This window comes from Heptranchias perlo, chromosome 8 (assembly GCF_035084215.1).
Source record: "Heptranchias perlo isolate sHepPer1 chromosome 8, sHepPer1.hap1, whole genome shotgun sequence".
NCBI lineage: Eukaryota > Metazoa > Chordata > Chondrichthyes > Hexanchiformes > Hexanchidae > Heptranchias > Heptranchias perlo.
In genome coordinates, this window is record NC_090332.1 from 84,568,297 (window position 1) to 84,594,712 (window position 26,416).

The window sequence follows — 26,416 nt, forward strand, 5'->3', positions numbered from 1 at the left end:
GAGCTGCCTCTGAGGCCAGGACTGGTTCATAACCAGTTGTGTGTCAGAATGAAGGGCCTAGTGAATGGTCACTAATTATGAATTGTTTTGTGACTGGCTATGCTATAATTATACACGACAAGTTGTCTTCATAGAGAAAGTGTTAACGTGTCAACAACATTAATGTAGTGTAATAGCAGAGAGAGGACTGGGTTAAAAGGAATCTCAATCAGTCTTGAAATAAGCCAGTGGTGTGCAAAATGATAACAGATAGCTGAAATGGTGCACATTGATTGCCTGAAATTACATTGAAATTCGTATCGTCTGGACTCTGAGAATGAAGCTGCATTGTTTATGAATATCAATAGATAGAATTAAAGTCTTAAACCCACTGCCGGCCATTCATAATTGTTTATTTTATACATACAGAATTGTGTTTTTACCATTACCCAGTTGACATACTATGCATCCTTATCGGGTAGAGGTTGTGTAGCATATCAGGAAAGGAAAAAAAAGTTGATTGTAATATATATGACATGACAAATGAGTTATAACATTCACAATAAATGAATCAGTAAACTGTTTCTATATTTCTGCACTTTTTGTTTTTTTAACCATTGATCCATGCTGTTATTTCCAATAATTTTATTAACGTTTTTGGTGATCTGAATCTACGACTTCAGAAATGTATTACCATTATTTTAAATACTTTTTCAGCATATGTCTTTATTTGACACCTGGCCCTCAAACAAGTCTCTGCATTTGGCTAAAGTTCAAAGTGGAACATTAGCTCAGTGAAGACACACCATTGAATATGGTCCCTTGGTTTTTTGGTATCATTCAGATTAAGGAGATAGTTATGTGATGCATGTTATCCTTCCCTCCCCCAATAGATTAATATTTTCTCCTGCAAGGATAAGCTCTGTCTTAGCAGAGCAGTGATTTGCAGGACAGGAACGTATAGTGCAGTAAGTCAGTCAAAGCAAGGATGAATCATAACTAAATGTGAATACTCGGCAGGTTGTCAATCAAACTGGTCTCAACGTATTACCAGCAGAATTAGTAAGATTGGACATTGCTCTCTATATAATTTTAGCAATAAATAATTATGTTTTGAGGTTTTCAACTTTGTCTCCTCTGCAGTGAAAACTACAGCCAAGAAAAATGTTTAATCTTTATGTTGAAACATGTTATCTTAGTTTACCCATTTTTTTTCAATAGGCATAATTGGTGCCATTATTTCACATCTTGCTGGGACTGCAGCTTCCATTGGCAGCACTAATTCATCATGGCAGATGATGCGGATATGCGCAATGAACTGGAGAATATGCAACAGCGTGCTGATCAGGTGGCAGATGAGGTGAGTCAGATTGTGCAAAAGCACTGAATTCTATCACCTTTTAATTCCCACCATTTCAGAATTAATTTCACTGTGTTGGCACATTCCACGGCTTGTGTAATACCATACATAAAAAAAGAAGCGGAGGGGCTGAGAGAGGCGGTGGAGAGGTAGAGCTGGGTATCATCAGCGTACATGTGGAAGTTGGCCCCATGTCTGCGGATGACGGCGCCAAGGGCAGCATGTAGATGAGGAAGAGGAGGGGGCCAAGGTTAGAACCAATGCCTGCATGCCTCACCCCACCATACCTCTGCAGTCTGCTTCAGTCTTGGCGCCCAGACCCTGTGCTATTCAACTCTAGCCTCCTTTGCATTCCCCCTTCCTCTGTTGCACCTTCAGTTTCAGAACCTTCTTGGCTGTACACCCTGAACTCTCACCCTGAATCCCTTTGCCTTGTTACCTATCTCACCATCTTTATAAGTCTCCTCAAAGCCTACCTCTTCGATTATGCCATCGGACACCTCTACTCAACGTTCAACTCCTGATGCTCAGCATCTGTTCTCACCTCCGTGAAGTGTGTTGGGATGTTACAGTGCTATATAGATGGAAGTTATTACAATTGTTATTGTTGTTTCTTCTTGTATCTCTCTGCATTTCATTTCTTGTCGTGTCAGCATTCGGTCAGGTCATCTCTCTCTGTCGCCTTTCTCTTTTCCTCGATCTCTTTTTGCCTTTTCTGTATCACTTTTGCCTCCTTCACTTTCACTCTTTCCCTTTTCTGCCCATGCTGGATCTTAGTGAATGTTTCCACCAGAGGGAGATCACTCTGGGCACTTTTCTATGATAGAAATGTTTATCTCAATGTGCAGCATCACTATTAATGTCCAAAAAAAAATCACAAAGAACCGTTTAAAAATAACAGAAGCTATTACATTCAAGACAATTTTTTGTTTTTGTGAATATTTGATGGGCAAGATTTATCCAGTGGACCATATTCCATGCACCACACACTCCACTTTCAGGTTATTTATACACATGTATTAGTCATCTTGTGTTGCACAATTAACGTCATTATTTCGGGCTTTATCAACTTATTTACAAGATTATCCAATACATTTCAAGTATGTACAATCTGTAACAAGGCAATCAAAAAGCAAATATATTTTCATGCAATACAATTGCTCTCCTGAAAATAAGGTGACTTATTGAAGTTCAAATAAAAGTTGTAGTTTACCTCCTGGGAATGACAGCTGTGCTGACACTATCAAGAGATATCAGAATTTATTGTGTGCAGGTCAAGTTATTTTAAAGGAGAAGCATACTAAAGGAGTAAGTACTGTTCATATTTTTAGTCTGATATATGCACTATTATGTAATTCCTGGCCACATCACTCTAAATGAAAGTCTGTTTAACAATATTCGAGTGTTGTTTGTACTCTATTTGATCACAGAATTACATAGAGTTTACAGCACAGAAACAGGCCATTTGGCCTAACTGGTCAATGCCGGTGTTTATGCTCCACATGAGCCTCCTCCTCACCCCTCTTCATCTAACCCCATTAGCAGATAACTTCTAGTTATACTGATCAGTGCAAGATAGACATGAAGTAACAAAGGAAATTTATTTGGAATGCTTTTGCCTCCTGATAATAGTGTCTGTGTCCTCAGTATGTGTGAAAAAGTACAGGAGGCCTGTAAGGGTAAAACCCCAACAGTCATAGCATCCACCCTGAGAATGTCCTCATTTTCTTTAGACCAGTCTCAAGCTGTCATTGTCTCTGCCGAGATTTTGCTAACATAGGAAATGTAGCAAGCATAGCAAAAATGCATGTGTCTCAAAATAAAAGGGGAGCTCATCACTACTGATTCCCTTTACTGGCATTACTGTTGTGCATCTCCTGTAATGTTTCGATCGAGAAAATGGAGAACAAACAGACTTTGTCATTCATCTCCTCAGGGGTTTTAAATTTCATGGGAAAATGGCAGATCTACAGTTAATTATTCAAATGACATTGTACCTACTGTTATCACAAGGAATAATACAATATTTATATTGATTATCATGCAACAATGCTAATGTGGCACTATGTAATGCGATTTGATATAATTACATTTAATGTATGAGCAACATATCAAAAGGGAATTTTCAATTGTATTTTGAAGAACAATGACTAAAAATTGTTTAACATCTATTTCGATGCAGCACCTTTATGTGATTATGTAAAATGATTACGCTATTTTGTCATAGTTTCTGATTCTGTTTTATTTTCACTTATTTCCTATTTTTCTTCCTGTTTGCAGTCATTGGAAAGCACTCGTCGCATGCTTCAACTTGTTGAAGAGGTAAGGACTTTATATTTAGATGTGAACTAAATCCTTTTATTATTTATTAAAAGTATTTAAACAGCAATGGCTTTTTTTGTTACATAGATTCTCTTTGTTTCCTCATTTTGAAGTCCTTGCAAATCATTCTAATCTCTTTGGTCAAGAGGACAGAACAATCTGAGCAACAAATGTCTCCATTAAGGCTCTAATCCCACTCTGTGATCATTTAATAGGTATTGCACTTCCAAGGCTCTGAGACTAAGCCTCTAAATTCTACCCTCTTTTCTCCCTACCTCATTTAAAGCAGACATTGGTACATTTTTTTAAATTTCCTTTGATTTCTCCCTTCTTTTCATCTCAGGAGACCTCTTGCTTTCCTGCAGTTTCCTTCAACCGGGAGAGTGGCACTGTCCAGCATCCTGGACAGCTTCACACCTGGCATCGATGGCTTGCTGACAGAAATTGTGAGCGAGCAAATGGTTTTCCGTCCTTGGCAGGAAACTATCGAGCAATGGCCCGCACTTTTGTTACCTATAGTGGAAAGTCGGCACTGCTGATCTAGCAAGGCGACAAAGCCACTGTAATTGCTGTACTTTTTTCGGGAGACTGCAAAATATGCTTCGCCTGCATACATTTGTTTTATGCCACAGCTGTGTTGTTGCAGCACACGACATACATGCAGAAGGGAAAGTTGCAGCTGTAAATGGTATCTGCAAAAAGAACTACTTTCACAAAGGAATGTCAGCAAGAAGGCAGAAGTGAGGTATGAGAAGTGAAAATGACAGAGAATGCAAATTAATTTCCCTCAGGCGCATACGTTCCCCTTGTGCTCTTCTTTACGTTAAGCACCATCTTTCAGACCTCCCATCAAGTCCTACAAGTTCCTACGACAGCATTCACTCTCATCTCTCTCAGCGATACATTGCTATGTTTTGGGACTTCTTTGCATATTTTGGGGCTATGCACCCCAATCAAAAAAATTTTTTTATATTCGTTCATGGGATGTGGGCGTCACTGGCAAGGCCAGCATTTATTGCCCATCCCTATAATTGCCCTTGAGAAGGTGGTGATGAGCTGCCTTCTTGAACCGCTGCAGTCCGTGTGGTGAAGGTTCTCCCACAGTGCTGTTAGGTAGGGCGTTCCAGGATTTTGACCCAGCGACGATGAAGGAATGGCGATATATTTCCAAGTCGGGATGGTGTGTGACTTGGAGGGGAACGTGCAGGTGGTGGTGTTCCCATGTGCCTGCTGCTCTTGTCCTTCTAGGTGGTAAAGGTCGTGGGTTTGGGAAGTGCTGTCGAAGAAGCCTTGGCAAGTTGCTGCAACGCACCCTGTGGATGGTACACACTGCAGCCACGGTGCGCCGGTGGTGGAGGGAGTGAACGTTTAGGGTGGTGGGTGGGGTGCCAATCAAGTGGGCTGCTTTGTCCTGGATGGCGTCGAGCTTCTTGAGTGTTGTTGGAGCTGCACTCATCCAGGCAAGTGGAGAGTATTCCATCACACTCCTGACTTGTGTCTTGTAGATGGTGGAAAGGCTGCTTCTTCCCAAAACACCGTTTATCGGCATCTCAAAGAGCCTCATACAGGCTTGATGTTGCTGTTGTTCAGCCGGTTTCGTCCACAGACAGATGAAAGGCCGTAGTGGGACTTGACAGAATGGCATATGGTCCACCTGATATCTTGGGCAGCTCTTTCAGGCTCTTACTGGGCCTCCTCTGCTAGTACAGAATACAGACTCCATAATGCAGGAAATCCTGCACTATGGAAAGGAACTTTCATCAACTCACCTCTAAATGAAGCCTCCAGCTTTCTCACTGCAACCTATGCAGTGATGCCTGGTCCACTTATACTAGATGAGTGCTTCACATGAGTGACGCGTCACTGCTGCAATATAAGGTGTTTCCTTCTTTAGTGCCCAACCTGCTGGTCGAATTGCCTAATGCACGATGTAAGATCATTAGCACTTGCATTTCAAATTCTTATCGAAGCTGTCTTGTTGGCGCCAGGAAACAGGTGGTAAGCCAGCACTGGACAGCATTTCTAACATTACTGATCAGTAAAGTTTTATGCTGAGAGCAATTTCTAGGCTACTGACAGAAGTGATGGTCACCAAACCCCTCCAAGAATGAACTGTAGTTCAGAAGAAATAATCGGCGTATTAATTGGAACATTGCTACGTTGATGTCCCAGGCTGGCAGGTTGTCCTCAACAAGCAAATTTTCAATCTAGCACAATAGTTTTTTTTAATTAGACGTTCAACGGCATTACCATCGCTGAATCCCCCACCATCAACATCCTGGGGGTCACCATTGACCATTAACTTAACTGGACCAGCCATATAAATACTGTGGCCACAAGAGCAGGTCAGAGGCTGGGTATTCTGCAGCAAGTGACTCACCTCCTGACTCTCTCTTGTTGGAGATGGTCATTGCCTGGCACTTATCTGGCGCGAATGTTACTTGCCACTTATCAGCCCAAGCCTGGGTGTTGTCCAGGTCTTGCTGCATGCGGGCTCGGACTGCTTCATTATCTGACGGGTTGTGAATGGAACTGAAACTTGTGCAGTCATCAGCGAACATACCCACTTCTGACCTTATGATGGAGGGAAGGTCATTGAAGGTCATTGATGAAGCAGCTGAAGATGGTTGGGCCTAGGACACTACCCTGAGGAACTGGGGCTGAGATGATTGGCCTCCAACAACCACTACCATCTTCCTTTGTGCTAGGTATGACTCCAGCCACTGGAGAGTTTTCCCATTGACTTCACTTTTACTAGGGCTCCTTGATGCCACACTCAGTCAAATGCTACCTTGACGTAAGGGCAGTTATTCTCACCTTACCTCTGGAATTCAGCTCTTTTGTCCATGTTTGGGCCAATGCTGTAATGAGGTTTGGAGCCGAGTGGTCCCGGCGGAACCCAAACTGAGCATCGGTGAGCAGGTTATTGGTGAGTAAGTGCCGCTTGATAGCACTGTCGATGACACCTTCCATCACTTTGCTGATGATTGAGAGTAGACTGATGGGGCGATAATTGGCCGGATTGGATTTGTCCTGCTTTTTGTGGACAGGACATACCTGGGCAATTTTCCACATTGTCGGGTAGATGCCAGTGTTCTAGCTATACTAGAACAGCTTGGCTAGAGGCGTGGCTAGTTCTGGAGCATAAGTCTTCAGCACTACAGCCGGGATGTTGTCGGCTTAAATGAATCAGTACAGTAGCAAGCCAGCTGTTCCTTTCTGAGCCATCTCAAAATATATATACAGTCTTTGGACAATTAATTCCCTTGCTTTATGCATATCCTTAGAATTGAGCTAAATAGTTGATAGGGCAGGGCCTTGCATGCCTATCATTAGCAGTGATGTGCAATGTGAGATGACCCAGAGGAAATAATGATCACTGCTGTCTCCAGATTTTATTCTGATGGAAGGCCGGCAGGCACAAGTCAGCAATGATACAGAGTCAATTCATCTCTTTCTCTGAGGAAACTCTGAAAATAGATCTGCCAGCTGTGGTTCTACATTATGATAAAATTCTTGAAGGACGACAGTATACCCGTCATGATTGCACCATAAAAATATCTGCCAGCTAGTTCAAGAAAATGTATTGCCGATAACAAGTGATAACCTCTTTACATGCTGAAGGAAAGAAAAATAACAAAGACTTCCAATGCTGTGAATAAAGTTCACTGACAGAAGGTACCTTCATAAAACTGTTGTAAAATGAAGGTGTCGTTATTGTTGCCCGAGCAGATATTCACCTGCATGATCCTATGTAGCTAATCACTGAACATCTGCACATAGATGGGGTAGAACCCCTTGCAGTTCATGAAGGCCAATGCCACTGCATATAGGTCCAGATTCATTGCACGTGATATCAAGAAACGGCTGAGTGCACTGGATGCAGCAAAGGCTATCGGCCCCGACAACATCCTGGCTGTAGTTCTGAAGACCTTTGCTCCAGAACTAGCTGCGCCTCTAGCCAAGCTGTTCCAGTACAGCTACAGCACTGGCATCTACCCGACAATGTGGAAAATTGCCCAGGTATGTCCTGTCCACAAAAAGCAGGACAAATCCAATCCGGCCAATTACCGCCCCATCAGTCTGCCCTCAGTCATCAGCAAAGTGATGGAAGGTGTCGTCGACAGTGCTATCAAGTGGCACTTACTCACCAATAACCTGCTCACCGATGCTCAGTTTGGGTTCCGCCAGGACCATTCAGCTCCAGACCTCATTACAACCTTGGTCCAAACATGGACAAAAGAGCTGAATTCCAGAGGTGAGGTGAGAGTGACTGCCCTTGACACCAAGGCAGTATTTGATCGAGTGTGGCACCAAGGAGCCCTAGTAAAATTGAAGTCAATGGGAATCAGGGGGAAAACTTTCCAGTGGCTGGAGTCATACCTAGCGCAAAGGAAGATGGTAGTGGTTGTTGGAGGCCAATCATCTCAGCCCCAGGACATTGCTGCAGGAGTTCTTCAGGGTAGTGTCCTAGGCCCAACCATCTTCAGCTGCTTCATCAATGACCTTCCCTCCATCATAAGGTCAGAAATGGGGATGTTCGCTGATGATTGCACAGTGTTCAGTTCCATTCGCAACCCCTCAGATAATGAAACAGTCCGAGCCCGCATGCAGCAAGACCTGGACAACATCCAGTCTTGGGCTGATATGTGGCAAGTAACATTCGTGCCAGACAAGTGCCAGGCAATGACCATCTCCAACAAGGGAGTGTTTAACCACCTCCCCTTGACATTCAACGGCATTACCATCGCCGAATCCCCCACCATCAACATCCTGGGGGTTACCATTGACCAGAAACTTAACTGGACCAGCTATATAAATACTGTGGCTACAAGAGCAGGTCAGAGCTGGGTATTCTGCGGCGAGTGACTCACCTCCTGGCTCCCCAAATCCTTTCCACCATCTACAAGGCACAAGTCCGGAGTGTGATGGAATACTCTCCACTTGCCTGGATGAGTGCAGCTCCAACAACACTCAAGAAGCTCGACATCATCCAGGACAAAGCAGCCCGCTTGATTGGCACCCCATCCACCACCCCAAACATTCACTCCCTTCACCACTGATGCACAGTGGCTGCAGTGTGTACCATCCACAGGATGCTAACTCGCCAAGGCTTCTTCGACAGCACCTCCCAAACCCGCGACCTCTACCACCTAGAAGGACAAGAGCAGCAGGCACATGGGAACAACACCACCTGCACGTTCCCCTCCAAGTCACATACCATCCCGACTTGGAAATATATCGCCGTTCCTTCATTGTCGCTGTGTCAAAATCCTGGAACTCCCTTCCAGCAGCACTGTGGGAGAACCTTCACCACACGGACTGCAGCGGTTCAAGAAGGCGGCTCACCACCACCTTCTCAAGGGCAATTAGGCAATAAATGCTGGCCTCACCAGCGAAGCCCACATCCCATGAACGTATTTAAAAAAAAGATGGCCACATCAATGGCACTGATAACACCTTGGACTTTGGGGGATCCTGCAAAGCAGAAAAATTGCGGGGCTGCTGGTTTTCCATGGGGGAAGTGATGATGGATATTTTCCATGTGAACAACACATCAGCGATCTGCTTGATGCATCTGTGCATTGCGGATTGACTGACATTGTTGCTGCCCCCTTGCTGGTAGCTTGGACTGAATCTAAGGTTTAAAAGTTCGGGGCTGTGGTGACTTTGACTGGCAGTGTCATCCCTGTGATAGAGGTTATCTTCAGGCCAGATTCCAGCACATAACACAATTCCATCACCCCCTCTCTAGTGAAGTGTAGCCTACAAAGGCAGTTTTCCCAAGTAAGTGTGCCTGGGTGTGTAGACATGGTTATAGGGTAAGAAAGGGTATGGACAAATGAACCTGCCTCACATACCTCCTTCATCGTCTACTTCCTCTGCCCCCCTCATAAAGCAGAAAAAAAGAAACATACTGAAAGGAATTATCATATCTAGATTCTGAACTGTAGCAATCAAAGAACTTTCACAAAACTTAAATGTTAAACAATCAGAAGTGCGGCTGTGAAAAATCCAGAAAATGTCCTTTTAAGAACGGACTTGCTAAAAGTCTTCAACATGTCTGATGGTTTTCATCTATTTTACACGGGTGAGCCAAGCATACAGCGCATTCCCCACGAAACAATCCAGCAATTATACCAGCGCTCGTTAATATTCAAATTAGATTCATTCTTTTTGACATTTAAAGCTTGGCCGGATGATTGCACCGGTTACACGGATTAGGTGGAGATCCTGCAAAAGAGATTTCTGACCCGATTGTCCCTCTCCTACTCGTAGATTCTGCATTTGGCTATCTTAAAGCCAGAGAGGGTGCACTTCCAGAATCTTAAGCGAGGATTACTGTTAGTTACATATGCCCTGTAATGTACCAACATATATCATTTAAATGTAGAAAATGAGAGCATCCCCTTATTTCTCCCTGCTTTCAAAGCCTCTTCAAAACTTACCTTTTCATTTGGTCATCCATTTTCCAACCCTTCCGTTACTGTTCAGTGTCTAATCTTCCCCCATGAAGCATCTTGGAACGTTTTACTACATTACACGTGTTATCTAAACGTAAGGGGATTTCTCTCTGCTGAGCTAACTGCTTATCATGGGGAAGGGCACATCATTAGTTGAGGAAGGTTCGATTATTCCAGATGAGTGGGAGCAATAGAAATCTGAGTGCTGATTTTCTGCAGATTATGTGGAATTTTGCTGATTTTCACAGTTGGTTTTTTTATCAGTACTACAGAATTAAATACTTTTTCCCCCAGCTCCAAGATAATGAAAAAATTGAATTTGGTTTGCTTTTCTCAAGAGATTAATTTGCAAAGTTTCTGAAAATCGCATCTGCTTCACTTAATGGCAGCTAAATTTTACTGTAAAATCCGCACGTGTTTAATAAAAGCATGCCAGACTTCTGTGTTCCTGCAACTGCTCTGCAGCTTGATTACAAATAGCCACCAATCACAAAGGGGCCAAATCCTGGCCAACCCCCCGATGAACTTTCTACTTCTCGACTAGATGTGACCACAGGAGCGACATTAAATACCGAGTGAGGGATTTGAGAAACCAGATTAAATTCAGCCCGCTAACGACGAGGACTACATAAAAAGAATTACTGGGAGCGAATACAGTCTTCTGTCTGGGATAATGAAGATTCCGTTTTCTGCTCAAATCCTTCTTGCAGTCCTAATCCTACAGCTGGTGTTTGGGGGAAGGGGGGGATGAGGAGCTTATAACTCGCAGTGCACAGAGCTGTAGTTTTAAAGGAGAATAAATAATGTAGTGCAAGATGGAGTCACAGCTTCAACAATCAATATCGATGAGGCACAACTCATCGGAGTCTAAAGCTTTGTGCCACATATCGGTAAGCAATTTTCAACTGCTGCCCACCCGTCTCTCAGCTTCAAGTCGGGCAGCAGGCAAAGGAAAATCGGACGAGGAGTCCTCAGCTGCCCCTTGAGCGCCTGCGGCCCGCCTGATGCAATTATCAGGTGAGCCTGTACAAGGGTGAACAGCTTGCCCGCCTGTTTCAGGTGGGAGGCTGTTTAAATATGCAAATTGGGGTCCCACGCCATTATAGGACCCCGACTGCAATATTTGAAGTGTCAGCATACATTCTGCCCGTTTGTGGCAGGCGGTGAACGGCTTAGCCAATGGCTTAAAGTGTCCGCTGGTGACCGCTCCACAAAAAGGCCGCAGATTTTAAAGTTTAATTTTTTTGGGAGTCAGGAGGAGCACCAGATGGGTGGAAGTTGAAGAATTCCCTCCCCTCCCACATTGCGGCATCTGCTGTTTCCTTCACACCTAGTTTCTGAGCTCAGTCTCGGTTTGTGCCAACTAAAGTGAAGATTCTTCCTCTAGAAAGAGAAAGTCGATGGGTAACCAGAGTAGCATCAACCTTACAGAACTAAATTATGACAGAACTTGCATTTATACAGCGCCTTTCACGACCTCAGGGCGTCCCAAAGCGCTTTACAGCCAATGAAGTGCTTTTTGAAATTTAGTCACTGTTGGAAATCTAGGGAAAGCCAAGAATCTTTCAGTGAACAGAGCTTACATGGATGTAGTGTCAAGTCTCTCTGCGTTACACACTTTTGAAAGAAGGAGGAGCACGAACAGCAAGAAGCCAGACCCCAGAAGGACTGAGAGTACAGGAGGCAGACCTTCAGGGATGACTACTACCCAATGCTGTGTCAGTACAGCTGACGTTCCACTTACCTGGACCACAGCAAGGAAACGAGCGTGTAAGGGACTCCCCTAATCTTAGAAAGTTCCCTCTACTGAGCCTCAGTTGGGACCCAGCATTTCAGTGGCGGCCAGCCTGCTGAGAGAGTCGAGGTGTAGCAGCCTCCGCTTTCCACCTGCCTGCCCCGTGCAAATGAAGTGCCCTCCCACTGACCCCTACAAACCCCGGCAAGGGCCACCTGCCGGAATTTTGAGGCGTTTTGCGTTACAAATCTTTCAGCCATCTTGTGCCCCTTTAACTCTCATATGCATCAGCAAATTTTTTTAAACTCTAATCTGAAAAAGGAAGACGGTCTGAATAGCACTCTTAATGCTTGGGGCTCTGCCTACTTACTAGGAGTTACGTATTGTGCAATAACCACACATTAAACGAAAAGAAAGACCAGTTTAGTTAGCTGCCACTCAACCACACTATCTGACTTGGGTAGCTAAAACGTCAGGTGAGATAGTTAGATATTAAGTTGCAGCTATTACTGTAAACAGCTGAACAATGCATTCGTGACTTGGGAGCTGAGTGCAATAATGTACCTTTTATACAGTTTCAAAATCCCTATTCTTCTAAATAGAAGGCACCACTTCTATTCAATATTTTAAAAATATTGATCCTATTAAGGGAATATATATAATATATATTTTATTGAGATCACTTTGAATTTGACTCTCTATAATTGGGTACAGTAGACCACTATTTTCCCAAATTAAGCCAATAATTTATTTAGGAAGATTGAGGATGGATTTACATAGCAAGTTTAGTATTAGTTTGAAGCAATTTCAGTGTAATTCCAGAGTCGGGGCCTGACCTGACTGTGGAGTGTAGCAGAGTGAGAGTATCTGGACTTGCACTGATTTGGGTTGACACCTAATCCAGTATGGTGTCATACCTGCTTTAGGGTTGCCAACTCTGGTTGGACAACTTCCTGGAGATTTCATCACATGACCTCCCGCCTCCAACAACCCCGCCCCCCACCACACTCCCACTATTGGATGCCCAACATGTCCATCATCATGGTGCCCCATCTTCCTACACCAATCGGAAAGTGAATAGACTCTTCATTATCCAATTGGATGATTTTTCACTGCCAGTCAAACAGCCTTTTTTCCCCATGGCTGATATTTTTATAACTAATAAACAAAAGTGTTCAAAGAATTTTTTTTTTTAAAAACACAATTCTTTTAATGCCCCCATGATTTTTCTCCTGGGCTGCTCGCAGCAGTGTCCTGGAGATTAGTCTTTAATTCCTGGTGACGCCAAGGCAATCCTGGAGCGTTAGCAACCCTAACCTGGTTTGGAAACTACTCAGGTCCGTTGAACCCCCCTGGGCACTTTATCAACCTACTTGAGTTTAAATATTTAGAGAACGAGGATTTTCCCCTCTGCACATTCCAAACATTTACATTTCTAACTGTTGTGAGAGAGCTGTGTACCTGCTTGTATCCAGGCCTGAACAGAGTTCTGACCTAGACAGGACAGGAGAGTTGAAGTTCCAGCCAAGCAATGTTTTTTTAAATTCGTTCATGGGATGTGGGCGTCGCTGGCGAGGCCGGCATTTATTGCCCATCCCTAATTGCCCTTGCGAAGGTGGTGGTGAGCCGCCTTCTTGAACCGCTGCAGTCCGTGTGGTGAAGGTTCTCCCACAGTGCTGTTAGGTAGGGAGTTCCAGGATTTTGACCCAGCGACAATGAAGGAACGGCGATATATTTCCAAGTCGGGATGGTGTGTGACTTGGAGGGGAACGTGCAGGTGGTGTTGTTCCCATGTGCCTGCTGCCCTTGTCCTTCTAGGTGGTAGAGGTCGCGGGTTTGGGAGGTGCTGTCGAAGAAGCCTTGGCGAGTTGCTGCAGTGCAACCTGTGGATGGTACACACTGCAGCCACTGTGCGCCAGTGGTGAAGGGAGTGAATATTTAGGGTGGTGGATGGGGTGCCAATCAAGCGGGTTGCTTTGTCCTAGATGGTGTCGAGCTTCTTGAGTGTTGTTGGAGCTGCACTCATCCAGGCAAGTGGAGAGTATTCCATCACACTCCTGACTTGTGCCTTGTAGATGGTGGAAAGGCTTTGGGGAGTCAGGAGGTGAGTCACTTGCCGCAGACTTCTGCCTGGGTAGAATGTAAACAGACTTCTGCTTGGGTAGATCCCCAATTGCAGCTATTGGTTTCAGATGCTTATCCTAGATTGTCTTTGCAATGACTCTGGTGGAAAATTCATATAAATATGATAGTTTATATGAGGAAGCTGGAACACGTTGTTAATGTGATCACATCCTCACATACAGATATTAAAATGTCGAAATAAGAGAGTTGTGCGATAGATTTTGTGATTCAACTTAAGATGAACCCCTAGTGGTATGGGTTCACATACGCCAGCAGGAGCACACCAGTGGGTGTGATCCCAGTGTAAGTGCCGGGATTACGGTTTGTGCAATTTCAGGGCTACGGTTCCAATTCACTGCGTGATCAGGTAGTTGGTTGATACGTAAGAATGTTTGCTGCATATAGTGTAAGCAATGTGACTGCAAATAAAACTTGAGTGGTTTGTACTGACAGCAGTCTCCCCTGGTTCAAGTGTACAACGGAAAGCACCAGACCTGATGGAGAGCGGAGCTCATCCTTCCCTTCCTCTTGCACATCCGCCCCACAGGCTGGATAATCCTGCACGACTTGCCCTTTTCTAAGGGGGCTTCAGTTGCGCAAATAAAAAGAAAATTCTCGGGGATCCATCTTCTTCAGGAGGCTGGAGAGTCTCTCCTTACTCGGTGTTCCAGCCTACAACATCACGCTGGGTCCCTCTGAGCCCGAGAGATGCAGGAACTCCCAGCGTAGGGAAGCTCTGCCCCTTTACAAGGCCCCATGCATACCGGCCGTGCAGGCCGGGACCCAGCATATCCAGATCCCAGTCCAGTTTCCGGCCCTCTTGCTGCACCTTGGAAGGGCCTTGGAATTCCATGCCATGTATCTTACGTTGCACTTTCCTTTTGCTGTTAGAACCACTCATACAATTTCAATTTCAAGCTTCCAAACAAAGGAAAATCTATAAATAAACGGGGATAATGTCGTAACCGTGTAAATACCCTTCACAGTGTTGATTTGCTGCACGTGTCAAGAGTAACTGGCAAATTGAAAGTGAGACAAAACCAGCTGTAGGAAATCAAAATTCTTTATAGACTGGCTTTGAAAGTATTAGGAATCTGGAATGTCGTTTGAGTGTACCGGGATTAGCCATCTTTTCCAAACATGAGAGATAGGCAATATCTATTTTGTTCTCAAGAGTGTTCCTTCAAGGAAATTGATAAAGAGCCACACAATTACTTGGAGGATGTGAACTGACTTCACAGATTGTCAGGGACCTCATCTGTTCGTATGCTAAAATGCCCGCTGTCACTTAGAAAATCAATGTTTCTGTCACTTATTGATGATTTACACTGAACTAGCATTTCAATCATTTAATACGATGATAAGATGGCACTGTTTGATGCCACCGAAGGGACAGACCTGGAATCACAGGTGGTTAAATTCACAAACTGGGGTTGGGTAGTGGGGGGTATGAGGGGTGTTGGGGGGGCGGGGGGTTGGGGGGAGGAGGCTGTGGACTCAAAGGGGAAAGTCAACGTCCTACAAAGAGAGCTTGACAGGGTTTACACCTGGCCTGGCGAGTGGCAAATAAGTTTGCTATGGACAAATGCAAGGTTAGAGGTAAACATAGAAGGCACCTGTACTCCATGGGTGGGCTCGAACTTGCCGAGGGGGATGGTGAAAGAGAGCTAGCACTGTTAGTTGACTCATTGCTCCCCATGTTTAAACAGTATGAGATGCCAATAAATACAGCAAATAGGTTGCTGGGTTGTATTTCCAAAAAGAGCTGAGTTTAAATCAAAGAGCTATGTGAAACGAACAATTGTTTCAGGTTCACTTTCTGTATCCTATTGGCTCATCGTGCCGGCACAGGCATGAGGGGCTGAATGGCCTGCTTCGTTGCTGTATCATTCTTTTAAGTATTTTATGTACCTCTATAACTTGGCTCATGAGTGTCCACAGGTTACTTGAACTGGATGGTGTAGACCCTAGAGTTCTCAATGAAATGCAGACGGAAATAATAAAGGCTCTGAGTAATATTTTTTAAAACTCCATGAATAGAGGAATTATACCGAGGAATTGGAGGATGCTGGGTGTTATCTAAATGTTCTAAAATAGAGTGAGGCATGTTTAAAAATCATTCTTTGGGATGTTTGGTATCACTGGCAAGGCTGGCCTTTAATGCCCATCCCTAATTGCCCTTGAAAATGTGATGGCCTTCTTCAAGACCTACTGCAGTCCGTATGGTGAAGTTGCTCCCACAACGCTGGTGGAATCATAGAATCGTTGAAATTTACGGCACAGAAGGAGGCCATTCAGCCCATCATATCCATACCAGCCGATAAAGAGCCATCCAGCCTAATCCCACTTTCCAGCACTTGGTCCGTAGCCTTGTAGGTTACGGCACTTCAAGTGCACATCCAAGTGCTTTTTAAATGAGTTGAGGGTTTCTGCTTCTACCACCCTTTCAGGCAGTGAGCTCCAGACCCCCACCACCCTCTGGGTGAAAAGAATTCTCCTCAGCTCCCCTCTAATCCTTCTACCAATCTCTTTAAATCTATGCCCCCTGGTTATTGATCCCTCTGCTAAGGGAAATAGGTCCTTCCTATCCACTTTATCTAGGCCCCTCATAATTTTGTACACCTCAATTCAATCTTCCTTCAGCCTCCTCTATTCCAAAGGGAAACAACCCCAGCCTATCCAATCTTTCCTCATAGATAAAATTCTCCAATCCTGGCAACATCCTCATAAATTTCCTCTGTACCCTCTCTAGTGCAATCGCATCTTTCTGGTGACCAGGACTGTACTCAGTACTCTAGCTGTGGCCTCACTAGTGTTTTATACAGTTCCGGCATAACCTCCCTGCTCTTATATTCTATGATGTGGAGATGCCGGTGATGGACTGGGGTTGACAATTGTAAACAATTTTACAACACCAAGTTATAGTCCAACAAATTTATTTTTAATTCCACAAGCTTTCAGAGGCTTCCTCCTTCGTCAGGTGAACGGTATGGAAATACGTTATGGAAATTTCCATACCGTTCACCTGACGAAGGAGGAAGCCTCCGAAAGCTTGTGGAATTAAAAATAAATTTGTTGGACTATAACTTGGTGTTGTAAAATTGTTTACACTTATATTCTATGTCTCGGCTAATAAATGAAAGTATCCTAAAAGCCTTCTTAACCACCTTACCTACCTGTCCTGCTACCTTCAGAGATCTGTGGACATGCACTCCAAGGTCCCTCTGACCCTCTACACTTCTCAGTATCTTACTATTTATTGTGTATCCTCTTGCCTTGTTTGCCCTCCCCAAATGCATTACATCACACTTCTCTGGATTGAATTCCATTTGCCACTTTTCTGCCCACCTGACCAGTCCATTGATAGCTTCATGCAGTCTACAGCTTTCCTCCTCACTATCAACCACATGGCCAATTTTTGTATCATCTGCAAACTTCTTAAACTCCCTTAGGTAGGGAGTTTCAGGTTTTTGACCCAGTGACTATGAAGGAACGTCGATATATGTCCCAAGTCTGGATGGTGTGTGACTTGGAGGGGAACTTGGAGATGATGGTGTTCCCACGAACCTGTCACCCTAGTTTTTTTTTTTTATTCGTTCACGGGATGTGGGCGTCGCTGGCAAGGCCGGCATTTATTGCCCATCCCTAATTGCCCTTGAGAAGGTGGTGGTGAGCCGCCTTCTTGAACCGCTGCAGTCCGTGTGGTGACGGTTCTCCCACAGTGCTGTTAGGAAGGGAGTTCCAGGATTTTGACCCAGCGACAATGAAGGAACGGCGATATATTTCCAAGTCGGGATGGTGTGTGATTTGGAGGGGAACGTGCAGGTGGTGTTGTTCCCATGCGCCTGCTGCCCTTGTCCTTCTAGGTGGTAGAGGTCGCGGGTTTGGGAGGTGCTGTCGAAGAAGCCTTGGCGAGTTGCTGCAGTGCATCCTGTGGATGGTGCACACTGCAGCCACAGTGCGCCGGTGGTGAAGGGAGTGAATGTTTAGGGTGGTGGATGGGGTGCCAATCAAGCGGGCTGCTTTATCTTGGATGGTGTCGAGCTTCTTCAGTGTTGTTGGAGCTGCACTCATCCAGGCAAGTGGAGAGTATTCCATCACACTCCTGACTTGTGCCTTGTAGATGGTGGAAAGGCTTTGGGGAGTCAGGAGGCGGCCTCCACCATCTAGTCATTCTAGATGGTGGAGGCCGCACGTTTGGGAGGTGTTGCCGAGAAATGTAAGGATAAGCTGAAGAGCATTTTGCACAATGGCAAACTGGCTTTCGCAGTTGAAAATTTAGTCAGCAGAAAGTGGGCTTCCCATTGACTCATTATCTTATGGCCAGTGGGTAACTGAGTCATGCTGGCCTGGAAAGTTCCATATGCAATTCTTGGTCTGTGCTAAGTTAGCGAAATCAGCCAAGTTTGCGGTAGGAGTGCTACAACGGGCATAACCTCGGGTTGGAGAAGGTAAAATCAGACAAGGTCCCTGCTACTGATCACTATCCAGTGGTCCCTGCTAGAAGTGTGGATGCTGGGTGATAGAGGATGAGGGGAGGATCAGACTCAACACTCACTGTCTGGACTTGCACATGAACAAAGACCCCTTGGGCGAGGTGTTGGAGGACGATCAATGCCGATTGAGCCTTTTAACCACAGCGATGAGACAATCCTTTCAGCACAGTGAGGGGGCGGGGAAGAAGATTGGTTGAAAACGAAAGAGGAGGAGGAAAATAATTAAAAAACACAAAAGATGGTGATAAATGGAAAAGCTGAAGGTGGACCTCGAACATGCCGGCAGTGGGTCTGAATTTTATCTGTGGGCCCAGGAGGAGCACTCCTGCTCCCACAAAAATAAAAACTGAAAATTTCCTGGGCCCTTTTTTGAATAGCCTCCAGCGGTCCCTTTAAGGATCGCTAGTTAAGCTGCGAATTTCCACCCATTTTATGTCTGAATTTTACATTCAGGATCCTACAACCAATGTAATGGCCCCTCATTTGCATATTTAAAGAGCCTAATGCCTGTTTCAGGTGGGCACTCTAGATGACTAAATGTTGCCCAACCCAATATGGTGTCCAGCGCACACCCGGTGCAGTTTCGATGCGTCAGATTCAGAGATCTAACGCCAATTTTACAATCGAAAAATGGCCAGCTGTGAGTTGAATCTATCCCCCAAGAGTATTTAAATTATGCTTGAAATAGTAACAACTATTGCTGTTGCTTTTTAAATACTTGTGTTGAAAATCTATCCATAACTTATCATTTTAATTCTGATTAACATGAAAGTATAACTAATTTAAGAATATTTGTAATATTATTATAAATATATATCAATACTACGCCCCATTAGTTTCAAAGTGTTTAGTTTTTCCTTAGTTTATCTTTCAAAATCGACACCATCTTATTAACTGTAAGATTAATTCTTATATTACGTGGATGTTTACGATGTATATGACTACAAATCGGTACCGTTGAGATTACAGTTTTGTCGAGCTTTCCATTTGTTCATTCATGTAGGTTTGGTAACACAATTATAAAGTCATAATCAGTGCGACTACATCACCAATTTTTTTCACACTTGACAGGGCGACTACATGACTGCAGTTTAATAACGATACTGTAACATTAAATGCATTATAACCTGGCATGACTCCATCATTGATTTCAGTGGTCAAACCCACACACTCTCTTTTTAAACTTCATTTCCTCTCGATTTTTTTTTTGGCATTCTGAAACACTTTTGTTCGCTAACTGACTTTCTCTTTCTATCCTTTCCTCCACCTTTTTCCAATTATTTGGAGAATAGAGTAAGGATGCTGGTATCAGGACTTTGGTTATGTTGGATGAACAAGGAGGTAAGCTTGAAATATTTTGATTTGTGATATTAAATCTTGCAAAGGAGTCCTTTGACGTTTTATGTTTTGAATTCTCTTGAAATGTGTAAAGCATTTTTTTTTAAATGACAAACAACTTGGGGGTAATTTTGACTTTGTGCGATAGTGTAAAATGGAAGCTAGCGAATTGACAGCTTGTTTTACATCTCTCCTGATTTTTATTTTTGTTGACTTCAATGGAAATAAAAATGGAGAGAGATGTGAAACGTGCTGCCGATTCGCTATTGCCTATTTTAAACTATAGCACAAAGTCAAAGTTACGCCCTTGAATTCTAACCCATGAAAAGAAATGGCTGTAGATAGCACAATGAGTATTATGTGTGGTACAAGTTGTTTACCTGCATTGCCAGCACTACCAAAGTTATTGACTCTGTGCGGGTTGTCCAACTCGATCGCCTAAAGCAGGTGGGGCCACGTGAATTTATGCAGAGCAGGGTCGTTTACATCAATGAGACTGTGATTGGATTTTAACTGAGTTCTGAGCGGGGAAGTCGCAGTGGTTTTCTTGCTTATCCTTTGCAGTTGCAATATCCATCTCAACCCTCCTTGCTCTCTCTCTTCTGAGTTCACTGTTCTCCTGTTCTGTCTTAATTGATGCCTCCATATAAATTCCCGTACTCATGTTCACAGTCACCTATTCACCTCACCATCTCCCATGGCCTCTCTACTCTCATGGTCTTGATCACCAACAAGGACCATCTGCAACCACTTTCTTGTATCTCTCACAACACTTCCTTCTGCATATATCCCTGGAAAAAAACTCTCCCCCCAAGTTGCTTACAACTGCACTCTCTAAATCCCAAATGCCTCACCTTTGGCCTTCCATTCACCATGTTGCTACTGCAGCTTTTGATTTGCTCAACCAGCCGCTCCCTATCACCTTCGATGCCCTCGTTCCCATCAAAACCTTCACTTTCCGTCAGTCGTTGCACTGTTACGGCCCCCGTAACTCTTCCTCTGATTGGCCTTTTGTGCATTTCCCCCCCCCCTTTGCCTCAGCAGTGGCAGATGTGCTTTCAGCCACCTAGGTCCCACACTCTGGAATTCCTCTCCACCTCCCTCTCTTCCTTTAAGACCTTCCTTTCAAACCACCTCTTTAACCAAGCTATTGGTCACTCTTCCTAACCATTCTGTCTTTGGCTTGGCCACACCTCCGTAAAGAACCTTGAGGTGTTTATCTAAGTTAAAGGTGCTACATAAATGCAAGTTGTCGTTGTTTTTATAGGTTATATTGATATAGCCTTGGGATAGTTAGACTATTGCAGCATTGATAACTAAACTTAATGGTTTATGTGCATTGGAATTTCCTTTTATTGATTGCTCGAAATTTCCTTGTAATTTCCTGCACAACAATGGCGTAATTGTCGAATTGTACCGTTTTCTTTCCAGAGCAAATTCGTATGTACGTGACTTACGTGGGTTTTACGCCAGAGCCTTGCTATGCCCTAAGTTCCTCAATCATTTGCGCTGTTCTTGATCTGCACCCGCCGAAATGCCACTTTTCTCATTAATGTAGCTCGGCTCCCATGCAAAATACCAGAGAGCACCATTGCTGAAAAGGTGTAAATTTATGCCCAAAATTTCAGGTGTAGCAGGAACCAAAGTGATACTTCTGATGTTTTATAGCGATTTTTTCCAGTGATTTTTCTTTCTTATTTTTCCTCACTGATCCCTGCACTGTATTTTTGATCTCTGAATGCTTTTTTGTGACATCAGAATCTATTACATTAAAAAGAGAAAAGCTTCAAAGATTGCATTTTCTTAAACATGCTGTGCTTAATGTACATAAATGATGAATTGGTGGTTTCAAACATAAATTTTCATGACATCATGATAAAGAGGCACTGTATGATAAAAATGGCGGACGTTCCATGCTTTCCTCGGGCCTCGATTGTTTACACTGATTTTTCCATGTTTTACGCTCATTTTTTGTGTTCCGACAAATGCTAATGAGATACTCTGGAAATTTCGGCATAAATTTCTGCCGGCAAAATCGGCGTAAATTTCGGCCTATCTTTGTTACACTGTTGGAGGAAATTCCGACCAATACCTTTTGTATGTTGTGTATTGCAAAGCAAAACCAACAGTTGCTGATGGTTTTCGCAGCAAAATGTCACGGCATCAGCCGAAATTTATAAAGAAAGAATGTGCAGTTTTTGTTAGGTAGTATTAGCCCACATAATAAAAAATACACTTTATTTCTTTTGTTGGGGCGGTAATTCAGTGCATCTTTTTCTCCGTCGATTTAGTGGTATGTCCAAGTATCTGGTGATCTGTGGATGGATATGCATCTAAGTCCTTCATTCTTTTGCGGAGTTTGCTCATGCATGTGTATCAATCTTGTCGTTCAAGCTTTGAATTTGGAAAGCGCACATACGGACTGTCAAATCAGAATTTAGGTATCTGACTTCTCACTCGTATAAATATTACAGATGAGAATTCAGATTAAATGTTTGCCTATGAGAACTTACTGGGGGCAACCAATTCCTAGTGGCCTAATGAATGAGGCATTACAGAGGGAAAGAGAAAGAAAAAGACAAATTAAAGCGTGAGACAGTTGGAGACAAAGAGAACGAGATATGGACAGAGAGAGAGAGAGAGAACGTCAGTCCATACATTCTTTGCAAGTGCAGGCAATAATCTGAAACAAGATTTTCTTTTTAATTTTTGATCAATGTGTACTTAGGATTATCAGCTATGTCAGCATGCAGCTGGGTGTATTATCCAGACAAAGATTTACAAGAAAATAGTTTATGGCACAAAATGGTGGCATGGATGCACATGATATCCATTTTAATATGGAAAAAAATAAAATTTTAATTATGATTGCATTATTAGATGACCTATTGAAATTATTATTTTTAAAGGATAGAGCTGGTGGGTACAAAAATTAGGAAAACAATCAGATAGGGTTTTACACTGGTAACCACTAAATATTACAAACATTGCCTATAAATTTAAATATACTACAAAAAATGAACCACTCAGATATTTTCCTCTGTACATTAGTGTTTATGAGCACATTCTTTATAAACCTGTTTACCAAAGGGTTAACGCATGGAGGAAAGTATCAAAGGTAATCTTTTGTTTGGACTGAAGACAAGAACACTCTTTCCGCCTGATTTGGTCTGACGACTTCCAGGAATTTCCAGCGGCTTTTTTTTCTGAGCAGGAGACAGCAGTGTTGGAAAGCATTCAATATACAACACCCAGTAAATGCCAAGCCACTACCTTACAAACTGCAATAGTTGCAGCACCAATGTGATTAGTGGGAATAATCACTAAACCAGATATGAAATAAAAACAGAAAATGCTGGTCAGGCAGCATCTGTGAAGAAAGAAACAGAGTTAACATTTTAGGTCGATGACCCTTTGTCAGAACTCAGATATGGAACCGTGAACTTGTGTAATAAGTTTACAAAATCATTGTCTTTCCATTTTTGAGCTAATCAATAACCGGCCGTTTTCTTTCTCTTTTTGTTAAGCAAATCAAAGAAGGAATTTCAAATAAGATTAATGGAGAAGAAATACAGCACTCTTGGCTTTAATGGGATTGGTGGTTACAGCAGTGGGTTTCAAACGTATCCGTGTGGGGGACATACTGCAAAAATTAACACAATCAGGAGAGCCTCTCCAAATATTAACACACTCCCAGTCCTAACTTCTGAAAGACATTGTCAGTTAGCCAAAGAAAACAGCACTATCATAGCCAAAATCTGTTTTATTAGTATATATGCAGCAATAGAAATAACATTCTAATAAATCAACACGTACAAAAAACAAACAGAAATCTAACAGATGGACAGAAATCTGATGCTCTTGGGGACCCCTGGGATCTCCTTTTGACCAGAGACTGCAGTTTGAACACCTATGGGTTCCAGGGAAAGCCACGGCTGAGACAATCAAATACCACATAGGATGCACTGCTTTCAGGACTGCTGGGACCAAGGAGGGGGTTTTATCGACAGGGGGGATGGCAGGTGAGGATTGAACAGTACAGATCCAAATGAGAGCTCTGTGCATGCATGCTCCGCTCCCAGCCTTAAATGTTAGTCGTCTTGAGAGTGCTGGCAATGAGCATCCATGCTCAATACATTTAAATAGGCTCTGAGTATGTTCAGAAAGTGCCCAGGAGGCTCTGAGTACTTTAAAACCAGGTTTGACACCGCTCTGGAGTTATACTCCATGCAATGTCCAACCCAAGTGACGTGAGCCCGCTTCCTTCATGAGGTCGTGAACCCCCCCCCCCCCTCCAGAGTCAGGGCAGTATCCAGCCCAGAATTATACTGTTGCTTCACAGCAATGCTACAAGTTCAATATACAGTAAATGCATCTATAGCTTTCTCTACTCTACCCCAACAACGTGCCCTAACCCCAGCCTCAACAGAGCAATGTTTACCGTGTTAATCTAAATGATTTAATTTCCCTCGGAATCGTCCTCACGGCCTTTTTCAGTAAGTTTGTCAGTCTGTGCCCAATTGTGGTTCTTCATGCACTCTGCGTTCAACCAGGTTGACACTGTACAAACTTATTTTATATAGGATCCTTACCACCAGCAGGGAGAAGAGACTTTATTGTCCCATTAATCTGGTTTGAATTCAAACCCTTAGCCTCAGAACTGCAAGGATATTGTTCTCAAATACTATGTCATGCAGCCCATAGTTTATGCTATTTAAGCATCTCATTAAAAGTTGTTTTGATAAAATCAGGGCTGATGTTGCAGAGCTTGGCTGAACCAAATCAGAAAGTTTGAAAAATTAGAGCACAACATGTCGTTATAGATGAAAGCTGGGATCTTTAAAAGAAATTACACTTCCCATAAACAAAAATGTAGCATAATGATCTGGACCATTACACCAAATGGAACCACTTTCAAGTTATTGGTATCTTGGAGAAAAATGCGTTTTAATTTATTCCATAGCTAGTTCAGCTAAACATTAAATCTGGATACAGACCAACTAAGGATTACAATAAAATGGGCGCCCTGGAGTGACATGGCATGTCTTCAAATTTAATTGAAAACACAGAGACTATACTGAGGAGAGATATATTAGCCATCGATTACACTCCAGAGATTAATATGAATCAAATTGAGTTCCAGATAATTGGAGAGGATTTCAGATAATGAGGTTTTTTTTCATTATCATTTGAAAGGTGAACTGGGTGTCATCATGTATTGCACACTGGCCTTTCACCGCTGGGACAGGTAAATGTTGCATAAACTTGACTTGTATTCCCTGGAGTATAGTCGATTTGAGTCGGGGGTCAGGGGGGTGTCCCAGGAGCACCCCAAAGAAACAGGAAGACACTATGTAATTAATTTTATTGTCAGTCTTCCCCGTCCCATTGCAACGGCTAGAAGGCCTCGACTCCAGTGGTTAGTCCTGCAGCTATGCACCTGTTTCCACCCCCCAGTCCCAGTGCAAAGCCCTGCCAGAGGGAAGCCTGATATGGGAGTGTGCCCAAGCCAGGAAAGTTGAACATTCTGGTCCAGCAAGAGGCCCGATGCCTGTTGGCTGTTGAGCATGGGCCTGGAAAAGAAAATTAGCCCCAAAAACAGTTAAATAAAGTTTTTAATTTCACACTCCCAGTGGAGCACTGCATTCATGGAGTAACATTGTGGCCCGATTCTCTGACCCTCACTCTCTGCAAGCATGGCTCCCCTCTTATCTAAACCTAAAGTTATGACCTTCAGTTCTGTACTTAGCCAGATATTTATCTGTCACTCTTTTAAAGGATGGACTCAACACAGCTCTAATCGTTTTTAACAGCACTCTGTCCCACATATCCAAGACTTAATTAGAAAAAAGGTCTTTCGTGTTTAAAGCTTAGTCGTTTGTATTATTGTCATCGAGTTTTAAGATCACGGGCCTAATGATTACATGGCACGATGTACGTTCATATGAAAATGCTTTGTCCACTATTTTGACAGAGGCATTAATCAACTTAAAATAACATGTTAACATTAAGATAGGGGGAAAAGCAATTTCATATGACATCAGACATTGGTACATTAACATTGCACAGTAACATTTCAGAGCTAGAGTTTCAGTTAAGTAAACTTGTATCTACATCCTTTCAATTCTGTGAATCTCCATAGTGAAATTTTAAATCCAGGTTCAAGAAGACACCATTCAGAGAATGCACCCAGAGATCAATCCATCTAGAAAACTGTACAAAGACTGATTGACCTAACTATTCTCCTGTTTCAGGTCCCACAGCAATGGGAGTGTCATATCACTTAGTAAATGTGTGTGTTTTAAAAGTCTGTGTAAAGAATTCCTCCTAACCTCTCTCCTCATGAAAATTTTTTAATTGATGGTCCCTCATCACTGACTTGCCAAACAGAGGAAATAGTCGTTCCCTATTCAACCTATCAAAACCTTCATAATTTTAAAAACCTCCATTAAATCTCTTCTTAACGTTCTCTGCTCCAGTGGAAATAGTCCTAGCATCTCATCTTTCATCATAACCATAGTTTGTCATCTCTGGTGTGATTCTGACACATCTATGCTACACATTTTCTATGGCTTTAATGGTCTTTTTATAATGTGGT

At 43.2% G+C, this 26,416-nt stretch overlaps 1 protein-coding gene across 1 annotated transcript in view; it reads left to right on the top strand.

Moving 5' to 3' along the window:
* The first annotated feature begins 1,207 nt into the window (after nucleotides 1-1,207).
* The window catches only part of LOC137324264 (synaptosomal-associated protein 25), a 45,645-nt gene continuing 20,436 nt past the window's right edge, over nucleotides 1,208-26,416 (top strand). Inside the window, exons 1-3 of the mRNA XM_067988407.1 lie at nucleotides 1,208-1,339; nucleotides 3,620-3,661; nucleotides 19,773-19,821. Of these exons, the coding sequence (XP_067844508.1) occupies nucleotides 1,268-1,339; nucleotides 3,620-3,661; nucleotides 19,773-19,821 (163 nt within the window). The 5' untranslated portion in view covers nucleotides 1,208-1,267. The remainder of the gene's footprint in view (nucleotides 1,340-3,619; nucleotides 3,662-19,772; nucleotides 19,822-26,416) is intronic.